The sequence below is a fragment of the Oncorhynchus mykiss genome, chromosome 22, assembly GCF_013265735.2.
Source record: "Oncorhynchus mykiss isolate Arlee chromosome 22, USDA_OmykA_1.1, whole genome shotgun sequence".
NCBI lineage: Eukaryota > Metazoa > Chordata > Actinopteri > Salmoniformes > Salmonidae > Oncorhynchus > Oncorhynchus mykiss.
The window spans coordinates 710423-725670 of NC_048586.1; the positions used below are offsets into that span (position 1 = coordinate 710423).

General features: G+C 40.4%; 1 protein-coding gene across 12 annotated transcripts in view; it reads right to left on the bottom strand.

Annotated features, from left to right (window-relative positions):
* Positions 1-4633: 4633 nt before the first annotated feature.
* LOC110501241 (LIM domain only protein 7) overlaps positions 4634-15248 on the bottom strand; it is a 138203-nt gene continuing 127588 nt past the window's right edge. For 10 of the 12 annotated variants that reach the window (XM_036959617.1, XM_036959619.1, XM_036959616.1 and 7 more), the window contains 7 exons: positions 14281-14333; positions 12591-12749; positions 12109-12295; positions 11425-11709; positions 6607-6715; positions 5701-5803; positions 4634-5458 (listed from right to left, as the gene is read on the bottom strand). In XM_036959617.1, the coding sequence (XP_036815512.1) occupies positions 5436-5458; positions 5701-5803; positions 6607-6715; positions 11425-11709; positions 12109-12295; positions 12591-12749; positions 14281-14333 (919 nt within the window). In that variant the 3' untranslated portion in view covers positions 4634-5435. The remainder of the gene's footprint in view (positions 5459-5700; positions 5804-6606; positions 6716-11424; positions 11710-12108; positions 12296-12590; positions 12750-14280; positions 14334-15248) is intronic. The other 2 variants (XM_036959621.1, XM_036959625.1) reach the window with 2 other exon arrangements.

The following is a 15248-nucleotide window of genomic DNA, read 5'->3' on the forward strand; positions in this document are numbered from 1 at the left end:
GCCAAATGTAATTTGTTGTCTGTATATTTTATCATTTCATTTAGGATACCATCAACACCACAGGCCTTTTTGGGTTGGAGGGTTTGTATTTTGTCATGTAGTTCATTCAATGTAATTGGAGAATCCAGTGGGTTCTGATAGTCTTTAATAGTTGATTCTAAGACTTGTATTTGATCATGTACAGATGAAGTCAGAAGTGTACATACACTTAGGTTGGAGTCATTAAAACACGTTTTTCAACCAAAATTCTTGTTAACCTCCTAGAGCTTCCCCCCTACTTTGTGCAATTTCCGCCTGAAGACATAACCAAATCTAACAGCCTGTAGCTCAGGCACAGAACCAAGGATATGCATATTATTGGTACCATTTGAAAGAAAACACTGAAGTTTGTGTAAATGTGAATTGAATGTAGGAGAATATAACACAATAGATCTGGTTTCGATAAAACAATGAATACAACTTTAAAATGAACAAGATAAAACAAACATTCAGATAGGATGATGGGGACAATTTCAGTGAAAAATATAAGAGGCAAACAGTACTTGTGCAAAGTTTCAGAATGATAGCTTCCAAAATGAGTGTGCTACATGACATTTATCATGAAGTCACCCAGGTGTCCCACACAAGTAGCCCAAATGTACCCAAGTGGCCAAATTGGTGAAGGTATACATTTAGAAACAAATAACTATATACAAAATACCAAAATGGTTTTCTAACACACCCAAAAAATAGAGGAAAAAAAGGGAAAAAAAATTATTGATAAAAAAAATGTCTGAAAAAAAAAATATATATACAAATTTACAAAATAACATGGGTAACTATTTACACACTTTCAATATTTGGAAGACCCTTAGTCCTCTATCAAATCAAATGTATTTATATAGCCCCAGCCTAAAACAGCAAGCAATGCAGGTGTAGAAGCACGGTGGCTAGGAAAAACTCCCTAGAAAGGCAAAAACCTAGGAAGAAAGCTAGAGAGGAACCAGGCTATGAGGGGTGGCCAGTCCTCTTCTGGCTGTGCCGGGTGGAAATCACAGCAGTTGTAGAGGGTGCAACAGGACAGCACCTCAAGAGTAAAAATGAACAGTTTAGGGTTCCATAGCTGCAGGCAGAACAGTTGAAACTGGAACAGCAGCAAGGCCGGGTGGACTGGGGACAGCAATGAGTCATCATGGCAGGTAGTACTGAAGCATGGTCCAAGGGCTCAGGTCCTCAGAGAGAAAAAAGGAGAGAAAGAGAGAGCAGACTTAAATTCACACAAGACACCGGATAAGACAGGAAAAGTACTCCAGATATAACATACTGACCCTAGCCCCCACCCACTTTGCCATATAACCCCACCAACTTTGCCAAAACTCTAGACAATATTCTACAGCTGATGCCAGATGCTATAGCAGTCTCTTTCTGATGTAAAGCAGAGGGTCACTGAGCATGTGTTGCATGTGATGAGAGACTTCATCTTGCAAACAACACAGCAACACAGCAACGCCCTTTTGGCCCTTAGGCACATCCATGCCTGCACAAATATATTTGGGCAGATGAACACTTGTAGCAGGAGCAGAAGGGACAGGGCTTGGTGCAGTGGTGCTGTAGCCAGCAAACTCCTTGAAGCTCCCTCTAATGTAGACTGATTGGAGGAAGCATGCTGGCTGTGTTGAGATGTATGGGTTTGCATTCTACACAATACCATTTATATCATATATATATATATATATATATATATATATATATATACAGTGCCTTGTGAAAGTATTCGGCCCCCTTGAACTTTGCAACCTTTTGCCACATTTAAGGCTTCAAACATAAAGATATAAAACTGTATTTTTTTGTGAAGAATCAACAACAAGTGGGACACAATCATGAAGTGGAACGACATTTATTGGATATTTCAAACTTTTTTAACAAATCAAAAACTGAAAAATTGGGCGTGCAAAATTATTCAGCCCCTTTACTTTCAGTGCAGCAAACTCTCTCCAGAAGTTCAGTGAGGATCTCTGAATGATCCAATGTTGACCTAAATGACTAATGAGGATAAATACAATCCAGACCTCAGAAAAAAATTGTGTACCTCCACAAGTTTGGTTCATCCTTGGGAGCAATTTCCTAATGCCTGAAGGTACCATGTTCATCTGTACAAACAGTAGTACGCAAGTAAAAACACCATGGGACCACGCAGCCATCATATCGCTCAGGAAGGAGACGCATTCTGTCTCCTAGAGATGAACGTACTTTGATCCGAAAAGTGCAAATCAAGCCCAGAACAACAGCAAAGGACCTTGTGAAGATGCTGGAGGAAACAGGTACAAAAGTATCTATTCCCACAGTAAAACGAGTCTTATATTGAAATAACCTGAAAGGCCGCTCATCAAGGAAGAAGTCACTGCTCCATAACCGCCATAAAAATGGGGACAAATATAGTACTTTTTGGAGAAATGTCCTCTGGTCTGATGAAACAAAAATATAACTGTTTGGCCATAATGACATCGTTATGTTTGGAGGGAAAAGGGGGAGAAGCCGAAGAACACCATCCCAACCTTGAAGCACGGGGTGGCAGCATCATGTTGTGGGGGTGCTTTTCTATAGCAGGGACTGGTGCACTTCACAAAATAGATGACTTCATGAGGTAGGAAAATTATGTGTTTATATTATAGCATCATCTCAAGACATCAGTCAGGAAGTTAAAGCTTGGTCGCAAATGGGTCTTCCAAATGGACAATGACCCCAAGCATACTTCCAAAGTTGTGTCAAAACGGCTTAAGGACAACAAAGTCAAGGCATTGGAGTGGCCATAACAAAGCCCTGACCTCAATCCCATGGAACATTTGTGGGCAGAACTGAAAAAGTGTGTGCGAGCAAGGAGGCATACAAACCTGACTAAGTTACACCAGCTCTGTCAGGAGGAATGGGCCAAAATTCACCCAACTTGTGGGAAGCTTGTGGAAGGCTACCCGAAATCTTTGACCCAAGTTAAACAATTTAAAGGCAATTCTACCAAATACTAATTGAGTGTATGTAATCTTCTGACCCACTGGTGATGTGATGAAAGCAATCAAAGCTGAAATAAATCATTCTCTCTACTATTATTCTGACATTTCACATTCTTAAAATAAAGTGGTGATCCTAACGGACCTAAGACAGGGCATTTTTACTAGGATTAAATGTCAGGATTTGTGAAAAACTGAGTTTAAATGAATTTGGCTAAGGTGTATGTAAACTTCCAACTTCAACTGTACATGTAGATATGGTTAAAGTGACTATGCATATATGATAAACAGAGAGTAGCAGTAGTGTAAAAGAGGGGTTGGCGGTGGTGGGTGGTGGGTGGCGGGACATAATGCAAATAGCCCAATTAGTCAATGTGCAGGGGCACTGGTTGTTCGGGTTAATTGAGGTATTATGTACATGAATGTATAGTTAAAGTGACTATGCATTTATGATCAACAGAGAGTAGCAGCAGTGTAAAAGAGGGGTTGGGAGGGAGGCACACAATGCATATAGTCCGGGTAACCATTTGATTACCTGTTCAGGAGTCTCATGGCTTGGGGGTAAACACTGTCCGGTACCGCTTGCCATGCAGTAATAGAGAGAACAGTCTATGACTTGGTTGGCAATTTGTCATTGTTGTTAATTTTCTTAGGTTGTCTGCTTGACATTTTCTGATTTGATAGGGAAGCTGAGAGGACAAATATACTGTTTAGGTTTTTCTACTGCCAAGTTTACACCACTATCAGTGAACATTTTGTCAAGGAAATTGTCTAGAAGGGATTGAATTTGTTGTTGCCTAAATGTTTTTTGGTAGATTTCCACACTCTTTCCATCTATAGCATTTCTTTATAGTATTCAGCTCCTTTGGCTTTGATGCCTCGTGATTGAGCAAAGCTCTGTTAAAGTAGAGTGCGATTTTGCATCCTTCATGTTCCTGGCAAAAGTTGGGATTGCTGCCTTGTAGAGGTGGACGTGGTCGTAGGCTGTTCACGTGTAGGGTGGAGTGGTGGGCCATGTAGACATTAGGTTTCGAGTCTCTCTCTCTCTCTCTCTCTTTCCAATTTCAATTTAAGGGGCTTTATTGGCACGGGAAACATATGTTTACATTGTCAAACCAAGTGAAATAAACAAACAGTAAACATTACTCACAACAGCATCAAAAAAATAAATTCCTCTCAATTGTCAAATTATTTGCAAATATTAAAAGTACAAAAGGGTAATAAATAAACAAATATGGGTTGTATGTACAAAGGTATTTGTTCTTCACTGGTTGTTGCCCTTTTCTTGTGGCAACAGGTCCTCTCAACCCTGCTCACCAACTCATTGAATGAGAGAACAGGGAAGACAGACATGAGAGATAGCGAGTAGTGCTTTTTGAGGTTGGTTCAATTTGTACAAAATAATCACGTTTTCAGGCTTGATCTGATTCATCACTACAGAAACTGAGAAGTGATATCAGAAAAATCTACGAAATGGAATTCAATTCATTGAAATATCGGTCAATTAGTTGTTTAAAAACTTTAAAAATAAATGAGATTTTGGATAATCACTCAGCACTAAGAGACAGCAAGAGACTGTCATAATGATTATGGTACAAAATAGAATGACAAAACACAGTTACTTTCTATTAAAAAAGACGAAGTCCGAGTCTGGATCACAATTTTTATTTACAAATGTTATTGAACAACATTTGCCTCAATCCCATTTATTATATATTGTTTCTCTGGCAAAAATTATCTTAACATCTCAAATGTATAAGATTCATTCTATTAATGAGAAAGAACAACAACTCCCCAATAATTGCTCACTCCCTCTAACCAACCATGCCATTATTTTAAATATCTTTTGAATCCATTTAATCTAAATAATCTTCCCACCATAACAAACAGAAAAGGCACAGATGAAAAGGAACCCCAAAGGAGAAGAAAACGCAGGCTTCCCTCGGCCTAGCACGAAAACTCTTACGTTTCTGAAATATGAAGGAATCAGGATCAATAACCTTATGGACAACACCAACATCAATTTCCAGTATTGTTTCCAGCTAGGGTTGCAAAATTCCCCAAACCCTCCATCTGGGATTTCTGAAAAACCTGGGAACTTTTGGAAAGTTTTCAGAATTTTCCAAACCTACTTCCAGGTAAAACTCTCAAACTTGCAGGTGCATGCACGTCCCTCAAAATGTGTACAAGCAATAGGTAATAATAATAATAATACTTTGAAATAAACGTGTTAACTTTTTTTGTCAATCTCACCCTCTCATGGACACAGTAATAAGAAATAATAAGATAGTAGTTCATTGAAGAAAAAGGGCTTTTTGCAGAATCATAATACACATTAATACATCTAAACTTGTCATCTAGCAAAGTGTTGCGGCTTGTTGTCGTGATTGCAGTGTTCATGGGTTGTTGTCAAGAATGGTCTCTTCCTGAATCTGCTGTAGTACAGCGATGTCACATGGAGGTTGGCTGTCCAGCTAGAGGGGAAAGAAGATAGAGGTTATAACACTAAATCAAATGATAGTATTCGATAACACAAACACAGCATATCATTAAATGACAAGGCACAACTAAACATAATATAAATGACACAACAGAACACATAGTAACAGGAACCTTGTTACTCTTGGTGATACTGGTCAAATATGACTATGGAGTTTTATAATCTAGTTGCCGCACTTTTCAACTGGTACCCAGCTGAAGTCAAAGTCGAACTCACTTTTGAATCGCACGTAGCAGGAGTTACAGTAGAGCTGTCGGCTCCGTATTCTGACCTCAGCTCCGGCCTCCGATCCTCCCAGGTCGGACTTGCAGTCAATGCACTGGAAGGTAGGGAGAGAGAGGGAAATGGTCAATGAGGGCTAGGCCAGATCCCTCACTCTCAGATGGGGAGCTGAGAGGACAGTTGCCCTCTGGAGGAAAGATGAGTTGCACAGACACAAAAGGAGCAGCCAATGGGAGAGCAGTAAGACATATACCCGCGGAGCCACAGCCAGATAGACAGAGCCGATGAGAAACACCTGACACTTGACTGACAGCCAGACCATTGAGATTAGTGAAACTGACAGTTCAAGCCCAAGCATACATGTAGGGACTTCTGGAAGCTTGTGATGTTAGAAGCCCCAGGATGAATTAATAAAAATAAAGTGTGTTGGTGTTAGGAAATAGTAAGGTAAAGGATTGATTAGTGTGGTTTAGAACAAATGCAGTCAGATTTCATGACACATTCAGAAAACCATGAAAACAATGTGCCATTACTGTTTGCCATTTCTGTAGCAAGTTATATAGCTTAGGGAATATGGAAGATAGTGTATTTTTCAAATAACTGAAAAGTTAGTGGAAACATTACTCCAGTCAATATCATTGGACGTTACTATCCCTTTTGGACTTCTGTTTCCTTGGTTTTGTATGTGTCATTATACAGGATCAGGTCAGATTGTGACCCCTTCATGCTTTTTAGGTTAGTAAGACATTGATCAGGGTCATGGTATCCATATTAGGAAAGCCTCATTCTGTTGATTAGGTTAGTACTGAGATGACAAGATAGGTTTAGTCTCTGTAATGGATCAATCACGACCTCAGTCTCCAGTTCAGGGAAGTCTGGTCTTGAACTTTGAACTCTCACCTTGAAACAGGTCAAATGATAACAGAGTCCCAGGGACTCGATGATCATGGCGGCTCCCTTGCCCAGGACCGTGTCACAGAACGTACAGACTTTCTTGCCACTCACTGACCTGAGATTACAGATCGCAGAACCATGACTAGACTGGAGAACCCAGAACACACACACAGACTGGATAACCGAGATTACATTTACATTTTAGTCATTTAGCAGATTCTCTTATCCAGACCTTGCTCAAGGACACATACAGATTTTTCACCTAGTCAGCTCAGGGATTTGAACCAGCGACCTTTCGGTTACTGGCCTAAACGCAAGGCTACCTGCAGCTCCAATACACATGCCCACCGACCAACCCACACACACCTTCAGGAAGAGGAATTGGGTCAAATGTCATAATTATTTATATTTTTATTTATATATTTTTTTATTTTTATTTTTATATTTAACCAGGTTTAACCAGGTCTCATTTACAACTGCGACCTGGCCAAGATAAAGCAAAGCAGTGTGACAAAAACAACAACACAGAGTTTCACATAAAAAAACGAACAGTCAATAACACAATAGAAAAATCTATGTACAGTGTGGGCAAATGTAGAAGATTAGAGAGGTAAGGCAATAAATAGGCCATAGAGGGGAAATAATTATAAACTCAGCAAAAAAAGAAACATTCCTTTTTCAGGACTCTGTCATTCAAAGATAATTCGTAAAAATCCAAATAACTTCACAGATCTTAATTGTAAAGGGTTTAAACAATGTTTCCCATGCTTGTTCAATGAACCAAAAACAATTAATGAACATGCACCTGTGGAACGGTCATTAAGACACTAACTGCTTACAGACGGTAGGCAATTAAGGTCACAGATATGAAAACTTAGGACACTAGCCAAGACCAAAAAAAAATGGTAGACTTCCACAAGTCTGGTTCATCCTTGGGAGAAATCTCCAAACGCCTGAAGGTACCACGTTCATCTGTACAAACAATAGTACGCAAGTATAACACCATGGGACCATGCAGCCATCATACCACTCAGAAAGTAGACGCGTTCTGTCTTCTAGAGAGGAACGTACTTTGGTGTAAAAGTGCAAATCAGGCCTCCCGGGTGGGAGACTCTGGGTTCGAGCCCAGGCTCTGTCGCAGCCGGCCGCAAGCGGGAGGTCCATGGGGCGACGCACAATTGGCCTAGCTTCGTCCAGATTAGGGAGGGGTCGGCCGGTAGGGATATCCTTGTCTCATCGCGCACTAGCGACTCCTGTGGTGGGCCGGGCGCATTGCACGCTGACCAGGTCGCTAGGTGCACGGTGTTTCCTCCGACACATTGGTGCGGCTGGCTTCCGGGTTGGATGCGCGCTGTGTTAAGAAGCAGTGTGGCTTGGTTGGGTTGTGTTTCAGAGGACGCATGACTTTCAACCTTCGTCTCTCCCGAGCCCGTACGGGAGTTGTAGCGATGAGACAAGATAGTAGCTACTAAAAACAATTGGATACCATGAAATTGAGGAGCAAAAGGGGTAAAAATTAAAACACAAAAAGTGCAAATTGAGGCTGTTCTGAGGGCAAAAATCAATCCCAGAACGACTGCAAAGGACCTTGTGAAGATGCTGGAGGAAACAGGTAAAAAATTATCTTTTTCCACAGTAAAACGAGTCCTATATCGACATAACCTGAAAGGCCGGAAGAAGCCACTGCTCCAAAACCGCCATAAAAAAGCCAGACTACGGTTTGCAACTGCACATGGGGACAAAGATCGTACTTTTTGGAGAAATGTCCTCTGGTCTGATGAAACAAAAATAGAACTGTTTGGTCATAATGACCATTATTAAAATGGAAAAAAGGGGGAGGATTGCAAGCCGAAGAACACCATCCCAACCGTGAAGCACGGGGGTGGCAGCATCATGTTGTGGGGTGCTTTGCTGCAGGAGGGACTGGTGCACTTCACAAAATAGATGGCATCATGAGGTAAGAAAATTATGTGGATATATTGAAGCAACATCTCAAGACATCAGTCAGGAAGTTAAAGCTTGGTCACAAATGGGTCTTCCAAATGGACAATGACCCCAAGCATACTTCCAAAGTTGTGGCAAAATGGCTTAAGGACAACAAAGTCAAGGTATTGGAGTGGCCATCACAAAGCCCTGACCTCCATCCTATAGAACATTGGTGAGCAGAACTGAAAAAGCGTGTGCGAGCAAGGAGGCATACAAACCTGACTCAGTTACACCAGCTCTGTCAGGAGGAATGGGCCAAAATTCACCCAACTTATTGTGGGAAGCTTGTGGAAGGCTACCCGAAATGTTTGACCTAAGTTAAACAATTTAAAGGCAATGGTACCAAATACTAATTGAGTGTATGTAAACTTCTGATAAAATCTGATATAAATAAATTCTCTCTACTATTATTCTGACATTTCTCTTTCTTAAAATAAAGTGGTGATCCTAACTGACATAAGACAGGGGATTTCTACTAGAATTTATACCAGGAATTGTCAAAAACTGAGTTTAAATATATTTGCCTAAGGTATTTGTAAACTTCTGAATTCAACTGTATATTTAATCAATATTAGAATAAGGCTGTAACGTACCAAAATGTGGAAAAAGTCAAGGGGTCTGAATACTTTCCGAAGGCACTGTATAATATTATATTGGTCACAAAATGTTTGTTATTATAATTTTAAGTCTTGAATCAGGTGTATGTTTTGTGTATTAGTTCATAAACCATGTGCCATGGAATCGGTACATCGAAAATCTCCAACTATTTTGTAACCTGTATGGCGCACTTGTCATTTTTTTAGTCTTTAAAAGAAACTGGTATAACTTTTTATTTATTACAATTTTCTTTAACCAATTTTGGTCTTTAATGTAGGGCCGACAGACAAGTTCCTTACCTTCTCCCTCTTCCACTTGCCTCATCTTGTTTTGTGGTAATGCTGTAATCAGTTGGTTGTAATTTTGGATAGAGCAGACATTTGCATATATTTTTTCACAAAACTTTGTATAAAAATGTATTGTAATGAGATAATTTCTTTTGGGATATTAATACAGAGTATTTCCAGTTCAGTCAGACCATTTTATTGGTAAACTACACGATAATGTAAAAGTTTTAGCGATCCAATATGTAATAATTTGGTTGTAATCGGGTTAGAAAAATTATCGAGCTCCTCTACGAGGCTGTGCAGGGATCCAGATTTAAAAGAAAACAGGAATCGTCAAGGTACAATGACACCTTTGTTTTTAAGCCCTGGATTTCTAAACCCTTGATATTATTGTTGGATCTGATTTTAACAGCTAACATTTTGATGGCCATAATAAATAGATATGCCGATAGCGGACAACCTTGTTTTACTCCTCTTGACAATTTAATACTTTCTGAGAAGTAGTCATTATTTACTATTTTACACCTGGAGTTACTTTCATAACTTTAAGCCATTGTATAAGAGATTCTCGAAAATTGGTGTTACCCGTTAACCCCAGATCTAGAATCAGACTTTTATTTCCAATATCTGACACTGTATCAGTGATTGAGAGCAAATCTACCTACTCAGTTATTTTGTTAAGCAGTATTCTGCCATGCGATTGGACATTGGATGTTTTACCTGCTGCGTTGCTGCGAGGATGGGCGTGACTCTACTATTATTCTGACATTTCTCTTTCTTAAAATAAAGTGGTGATCCTAACTGACATAAGACAGGGGATTTCTACTAGAATTTATACCAGGAATTGTCAAAAACTGAGTTTAAATATATTTGCCTAAGGTATTTGTAAACTTCTGAATTCAACTGTATATTTAATCAATATTAGAATAAGGCTGTAACGTACCAAAATGTGGAAAAAGTCAAGGGGTCTGAATACTTTCCGAAGGCACTGTATAATATTATATTGGTCACAAAATGTTTGTTATTATAATTTTAAGTCTTGAATCAGGTGTATGTTTTGTGTATTAGTTCATAAACCATGTGCCATGGAATCGGTACATCGAAAATCTCCAACTATTTTGTAACCTGTATGGCGCACTTGTCATTTTTTTAGTCTTTAAAAGAAACTGGTATAACTTTTTATTTATTACAATTTTCTTTAACCAATTTTGGTCTTTAATGTAGGGCCGACAGACAAGTTCCTTACCTTCTCCCTCTTCCACTTGCCTCATCTTGTTTTGTGGTAATGCTGTAATCAGTTGGTTGTAATTTTGGATAGAGCAGACATTTGCATATATTTTTTCACAAAACTTTGTATAAAAATGTATTGTAATGAGATAATTTCTTTTGGGATATTAATACAGAGTATTTCCAGTTCAGTCAGACCATTTTATTGGTAAACTACACGATAATGTAAAAGTTTTAGCGATCCAATATGTAATAATTTGGTTGTAATCGGGTTAGAAAAATTATCGAGCTCCTCTACGAGGCTGTGCAGGGATCCAGATTTAAAAGAAAACAGGAATCGTCAAGGTACAATGACACCTTTGTTTTTAAGCCCTGGATTTCTAAACCCTTGATATTATTGTTGGATCTGATTTTAACAGCTAACATTTTGATGGCCATAATAAATAGATATGCCGATAGCGGACAACCTTGTTTTACTCCTCTTGACAATTTAATACTTTCTGAGAAGTAGTCATTATTTACTATTTTACACCTGGAGTTACTTTCATAACTTTAAGCCATTGTATAAGAGATTCTCGAAAATTGGTGTTACCCGTTAACCCCAGATCTAGAATCAGACTTTTATTTCCAATATCTGACACTGTATCAGTGATTGAGAGCAAATCTACCTACTCAGTTATTTTGTTAAGCAGTATTCTGCCATGCGATTGGACATTGGATGTTTTACCTGCTGCGTTGCTGCGAGGATGGGCGTGACTCGATTTCGAGGCCAGAAGGAGGAGTGGGGGAGGGAGATGGCGATGGTGAGCATTGGGACCAGGAAGACGGGTTGCTCCCCCCGGGCCCTCTGAGGGAGCTCATGGAGAGGGAGGAGGGCAGGGTGGCTGAGCCGGGACGACCACTGACCCCGCTGCTGCTGTTGCCACCACCGCCACCACCGATGGACGAGGTTGACCACGATGAGCGCCAAGAAGAGCGGGGCGCAGTGTCCAGGTTGTCCAGAGACTCACCTCTGAAATGTTGAACACATTAGTGGATGTTAGTGGGTTAGCGTAAGCACCCAAATATCATGAATAGCACAGGCCAATATGTTTCTTACTTAGCCAACTATTTTGATATTGACTCCTCTGAAAACATAAAACAGACTGGCATCCAAGGCTCGAGCCCAAAACTTTAAAGTAACTAAAAAAACTTTTACTCCATTTTTTATTGTCGGTTATATAGAAGATGTTTCAGAGTCATGTGGCGCTATCAGCGTAACATAGGCCAGCAGAGCCCCAGCTAGAGTATACCTTCTGATGGGGCCAGTCAGGCTGGCTTAATTAACCCTATCTATCATTCAACACACACAGTGTACTGTACTGATCCACCACCCCCACACCCCCAGGCCAGTGGAGCCACTGTCGAGTACCTGCTGATGAGGCTGGCAGTGGGGTCCTTGCTGGTGGTAGTGCGCTGGCGGATCCAGCTGTTGTCTGTGGTCAGTTGGGTTTTCTTCTTCATCTCCTGCAGGATCTGCTGCCTCTCTAGCTCTGCCTGGGACTGGCTCTGCTGGCCATTCCTCCACGATGCCTCGTCCAGCCCACCGCTGCTAGTCACTGTGGACCAATGAGAGAGGAGAGGAGAGGAAGTCAGTAAATAAAGACGAGAGCCAACGGGAGAGGAAGGAGTCAGGAGAAGAGAGCTTATGATTTATCCATCGATCAGGAATCAAACAATCAGGAAACAACAATATGACCAGTGATTCATGATCAAGACAGTTTGTAAAATCTGGAAGTGCATGCCAAACACGATTGATCGGCTGAGCTGGGTTGCTTAATTGATTGGGTCCTACATTGATTAGACAGGAGTGGACAGGAGCGGTCGAGGAACGGCAGAGTCCGTGAACCACACCTCTTTCTGGCTCTCTGTATCGCATGGCATTCAGGATGTTTCTCCTCTCCAACTCCAGTTCGGACGCGGCCTGGAGACTCTGGGCCTTTTTGTCTGCTTTACGTCTCAACTCCTCCTCCAGTAACTTCTGGGCCATGCCCCCCGAGCGGCCATACCAGCCTGGGCACAGTGTGTTCACACTCACTGACACAGTGGCACAGACACAAACCACTAGCTTGGCTAAAAGTGTCTGGGTACAGCCTCTACAGATACAGATGACACTCACTGACTTCTATTCATAGAGTTGCCTTTGTGATGAACATTCTACACACTGCAGGATTATTTTAGGTTTGATGAAAACGCGCTTTCGTTAGAAAATACATTTTTACCATGACAAATATGGTTCTTCATGTTCAGTGGGGTCTTTCTAACATATCATTAACATTACATCCAAAAAGGATTTTGTAACCTAATACAAAATTAAGCACAGAGCTCTGTTGAAAGTGCAAAAAGTTGCAAAAAGCCAAATGAACTCAAACTGAATACATTTAAAAGGCTTTGAAAATAAAAAGCTTGCAGTACGCTCAGTAGCGCAATCTTCGGAAATTACAGGAATTTGGCTTAAGCATACACATAACTACCTATGTTACCTCTATGGTTTTAAGTCCTTCCGGATTCGATAAGAAAGATGACTAGTTAAAAGGTGAGCCTGTCAGTTAGCCTTAATTCTTGCACAGCCTCCAGCCTAGCTGACACAATCCTTTCCCCTCTGGCCTCCTTTAAATCACCCTTATTTTGGCCATCCTACAAGGGTAAAAAATCCAATAACTTTTGAATGGATTATGATAGAGACATGAGGTTTGGACCATTGGTTTTCTTAGAGGAGTATCTGCACAATTATATTATTTACCCATTGTTCAAAATATCTGTTTTTGATTGGACAACATACATATTGGTGACCGACTGATGACTGATGCCCAGTCATTGAATGGAGGCTAATGACTGTTTCATCTAAATTATACTATAGTGGCATGGAAATATGATATTGCTCAAGTAGGCAAATAATTAGTAGGACACAACTTTATTTTCTAATTTACTTTAGAGAGATGGCAATGTTGCCATTTGCGAGCACAGTTTGTAAAAAAATAGCTAGCAATGCTAATGCTAGCTAGCAAAAATGCAGTGCTGTCCCCTCAATCTTAGCTAGTTAAAGTTATACTGCACCTAAAGTCAATCTGGTGATATAAAAAGAATGACAAGACGTTCCTACTAATTATTTTCCTCCTTTTGAAATGTCATTGTGTTTCCAAGCTTCTATAATGCACTTTAGATTAAATCTTCATCAGCACCCATTGAGAATGTTCAAGAGAACGAACGTTCAACACAATGAAAAAGTGCAACCCATGAACTGCCAAACGCACGCTAGTGCCACGGCATGCACACACACCACACACACACACACACACACACACACACACACACACACACACACACACACACACTCACACACACACACACACACACACACACACACACACACACACACACACACACACACACACGACACCAGCTTCCTTTGCTAATGTGAGCAGCTAAATAATGTGTGGTTCAACTTCCACCAAAGGTGATCCATGCCTCCTGTCAATAAGGATGAATGAATATTGATGAAGACATAAATAATAACACATTATTATAATTCATCCCCACTGACTTGTAGTGTCTGGTTTCTCCACGTCTAGCTCTGGAGTAGATTTGGACTTTGCCCTGCAAGACACAAAAAACACATAATTTGCAAATAATCAGTCATATTAATTATCTCTCAAATCAATGTACACTGGAAAACAGATGAATTTGTACAGATTAAATGGTACCCTATTCCCTACATACTGTAGTGCACTACATTTGACAGGGTTCATATGGCTCTGGTCAAAAGTAGTGCACTATGTAGGGGATAGGGTGCCATTTGGGATGCTTCCTTGGAGTGAAATACTGTTTACACGCTCAGGTGTGCTTGAAAACAGGAAGGTAATAACATGTATTTTCAAATACGTACAGTCCAATATATTGTATCCGGCTGGAGCAGCCTACTATGTACTTTTAATGATCAAATCAGAAAATTAGATATACGCTATGGGCTATGGCTATGGGGCACATTATGAAACATGGAATAAACTGGGAGTTGTAGTGGCCTATATTGGGAATAGGGTGCCATTTAAGACACCGCCCAGGTTAACACATGGGGACATGGTTAAATATTGACTCTTAGAATATACTGTATTAGTTATAGGCTGACCCATGCCTTGTACTTGCTAGTAAGGGAACGCTTACTAGTGGCAGGGTAGGCTAAATAAATACAGCAGAATAGGCCTAATTAAAAGAATGGTGATAAAGGAACCAAAATATGCTGGGTAGAGCATTCCCAGAGCTCATGCTTGAGCGCCACCAGAGTGAAATTGGAGATGGAGATGGGTCTTTTTTTGTGTTGACCCACTGCACCAAATTAAGCACGTGCGACGCCCCAATCCACTCAGCTCACATGCTCTGGTGTTGCACCAAAAAAATATTATGCTCGTCTCCAGTCATGTAAAATGACGTAGAATTGCATGAAATGTGTTTATAAAAGGCTAGATTTTATGAAAACAGTTAAGTTTAGTGGAATACCCACAGTCATACTGTGTG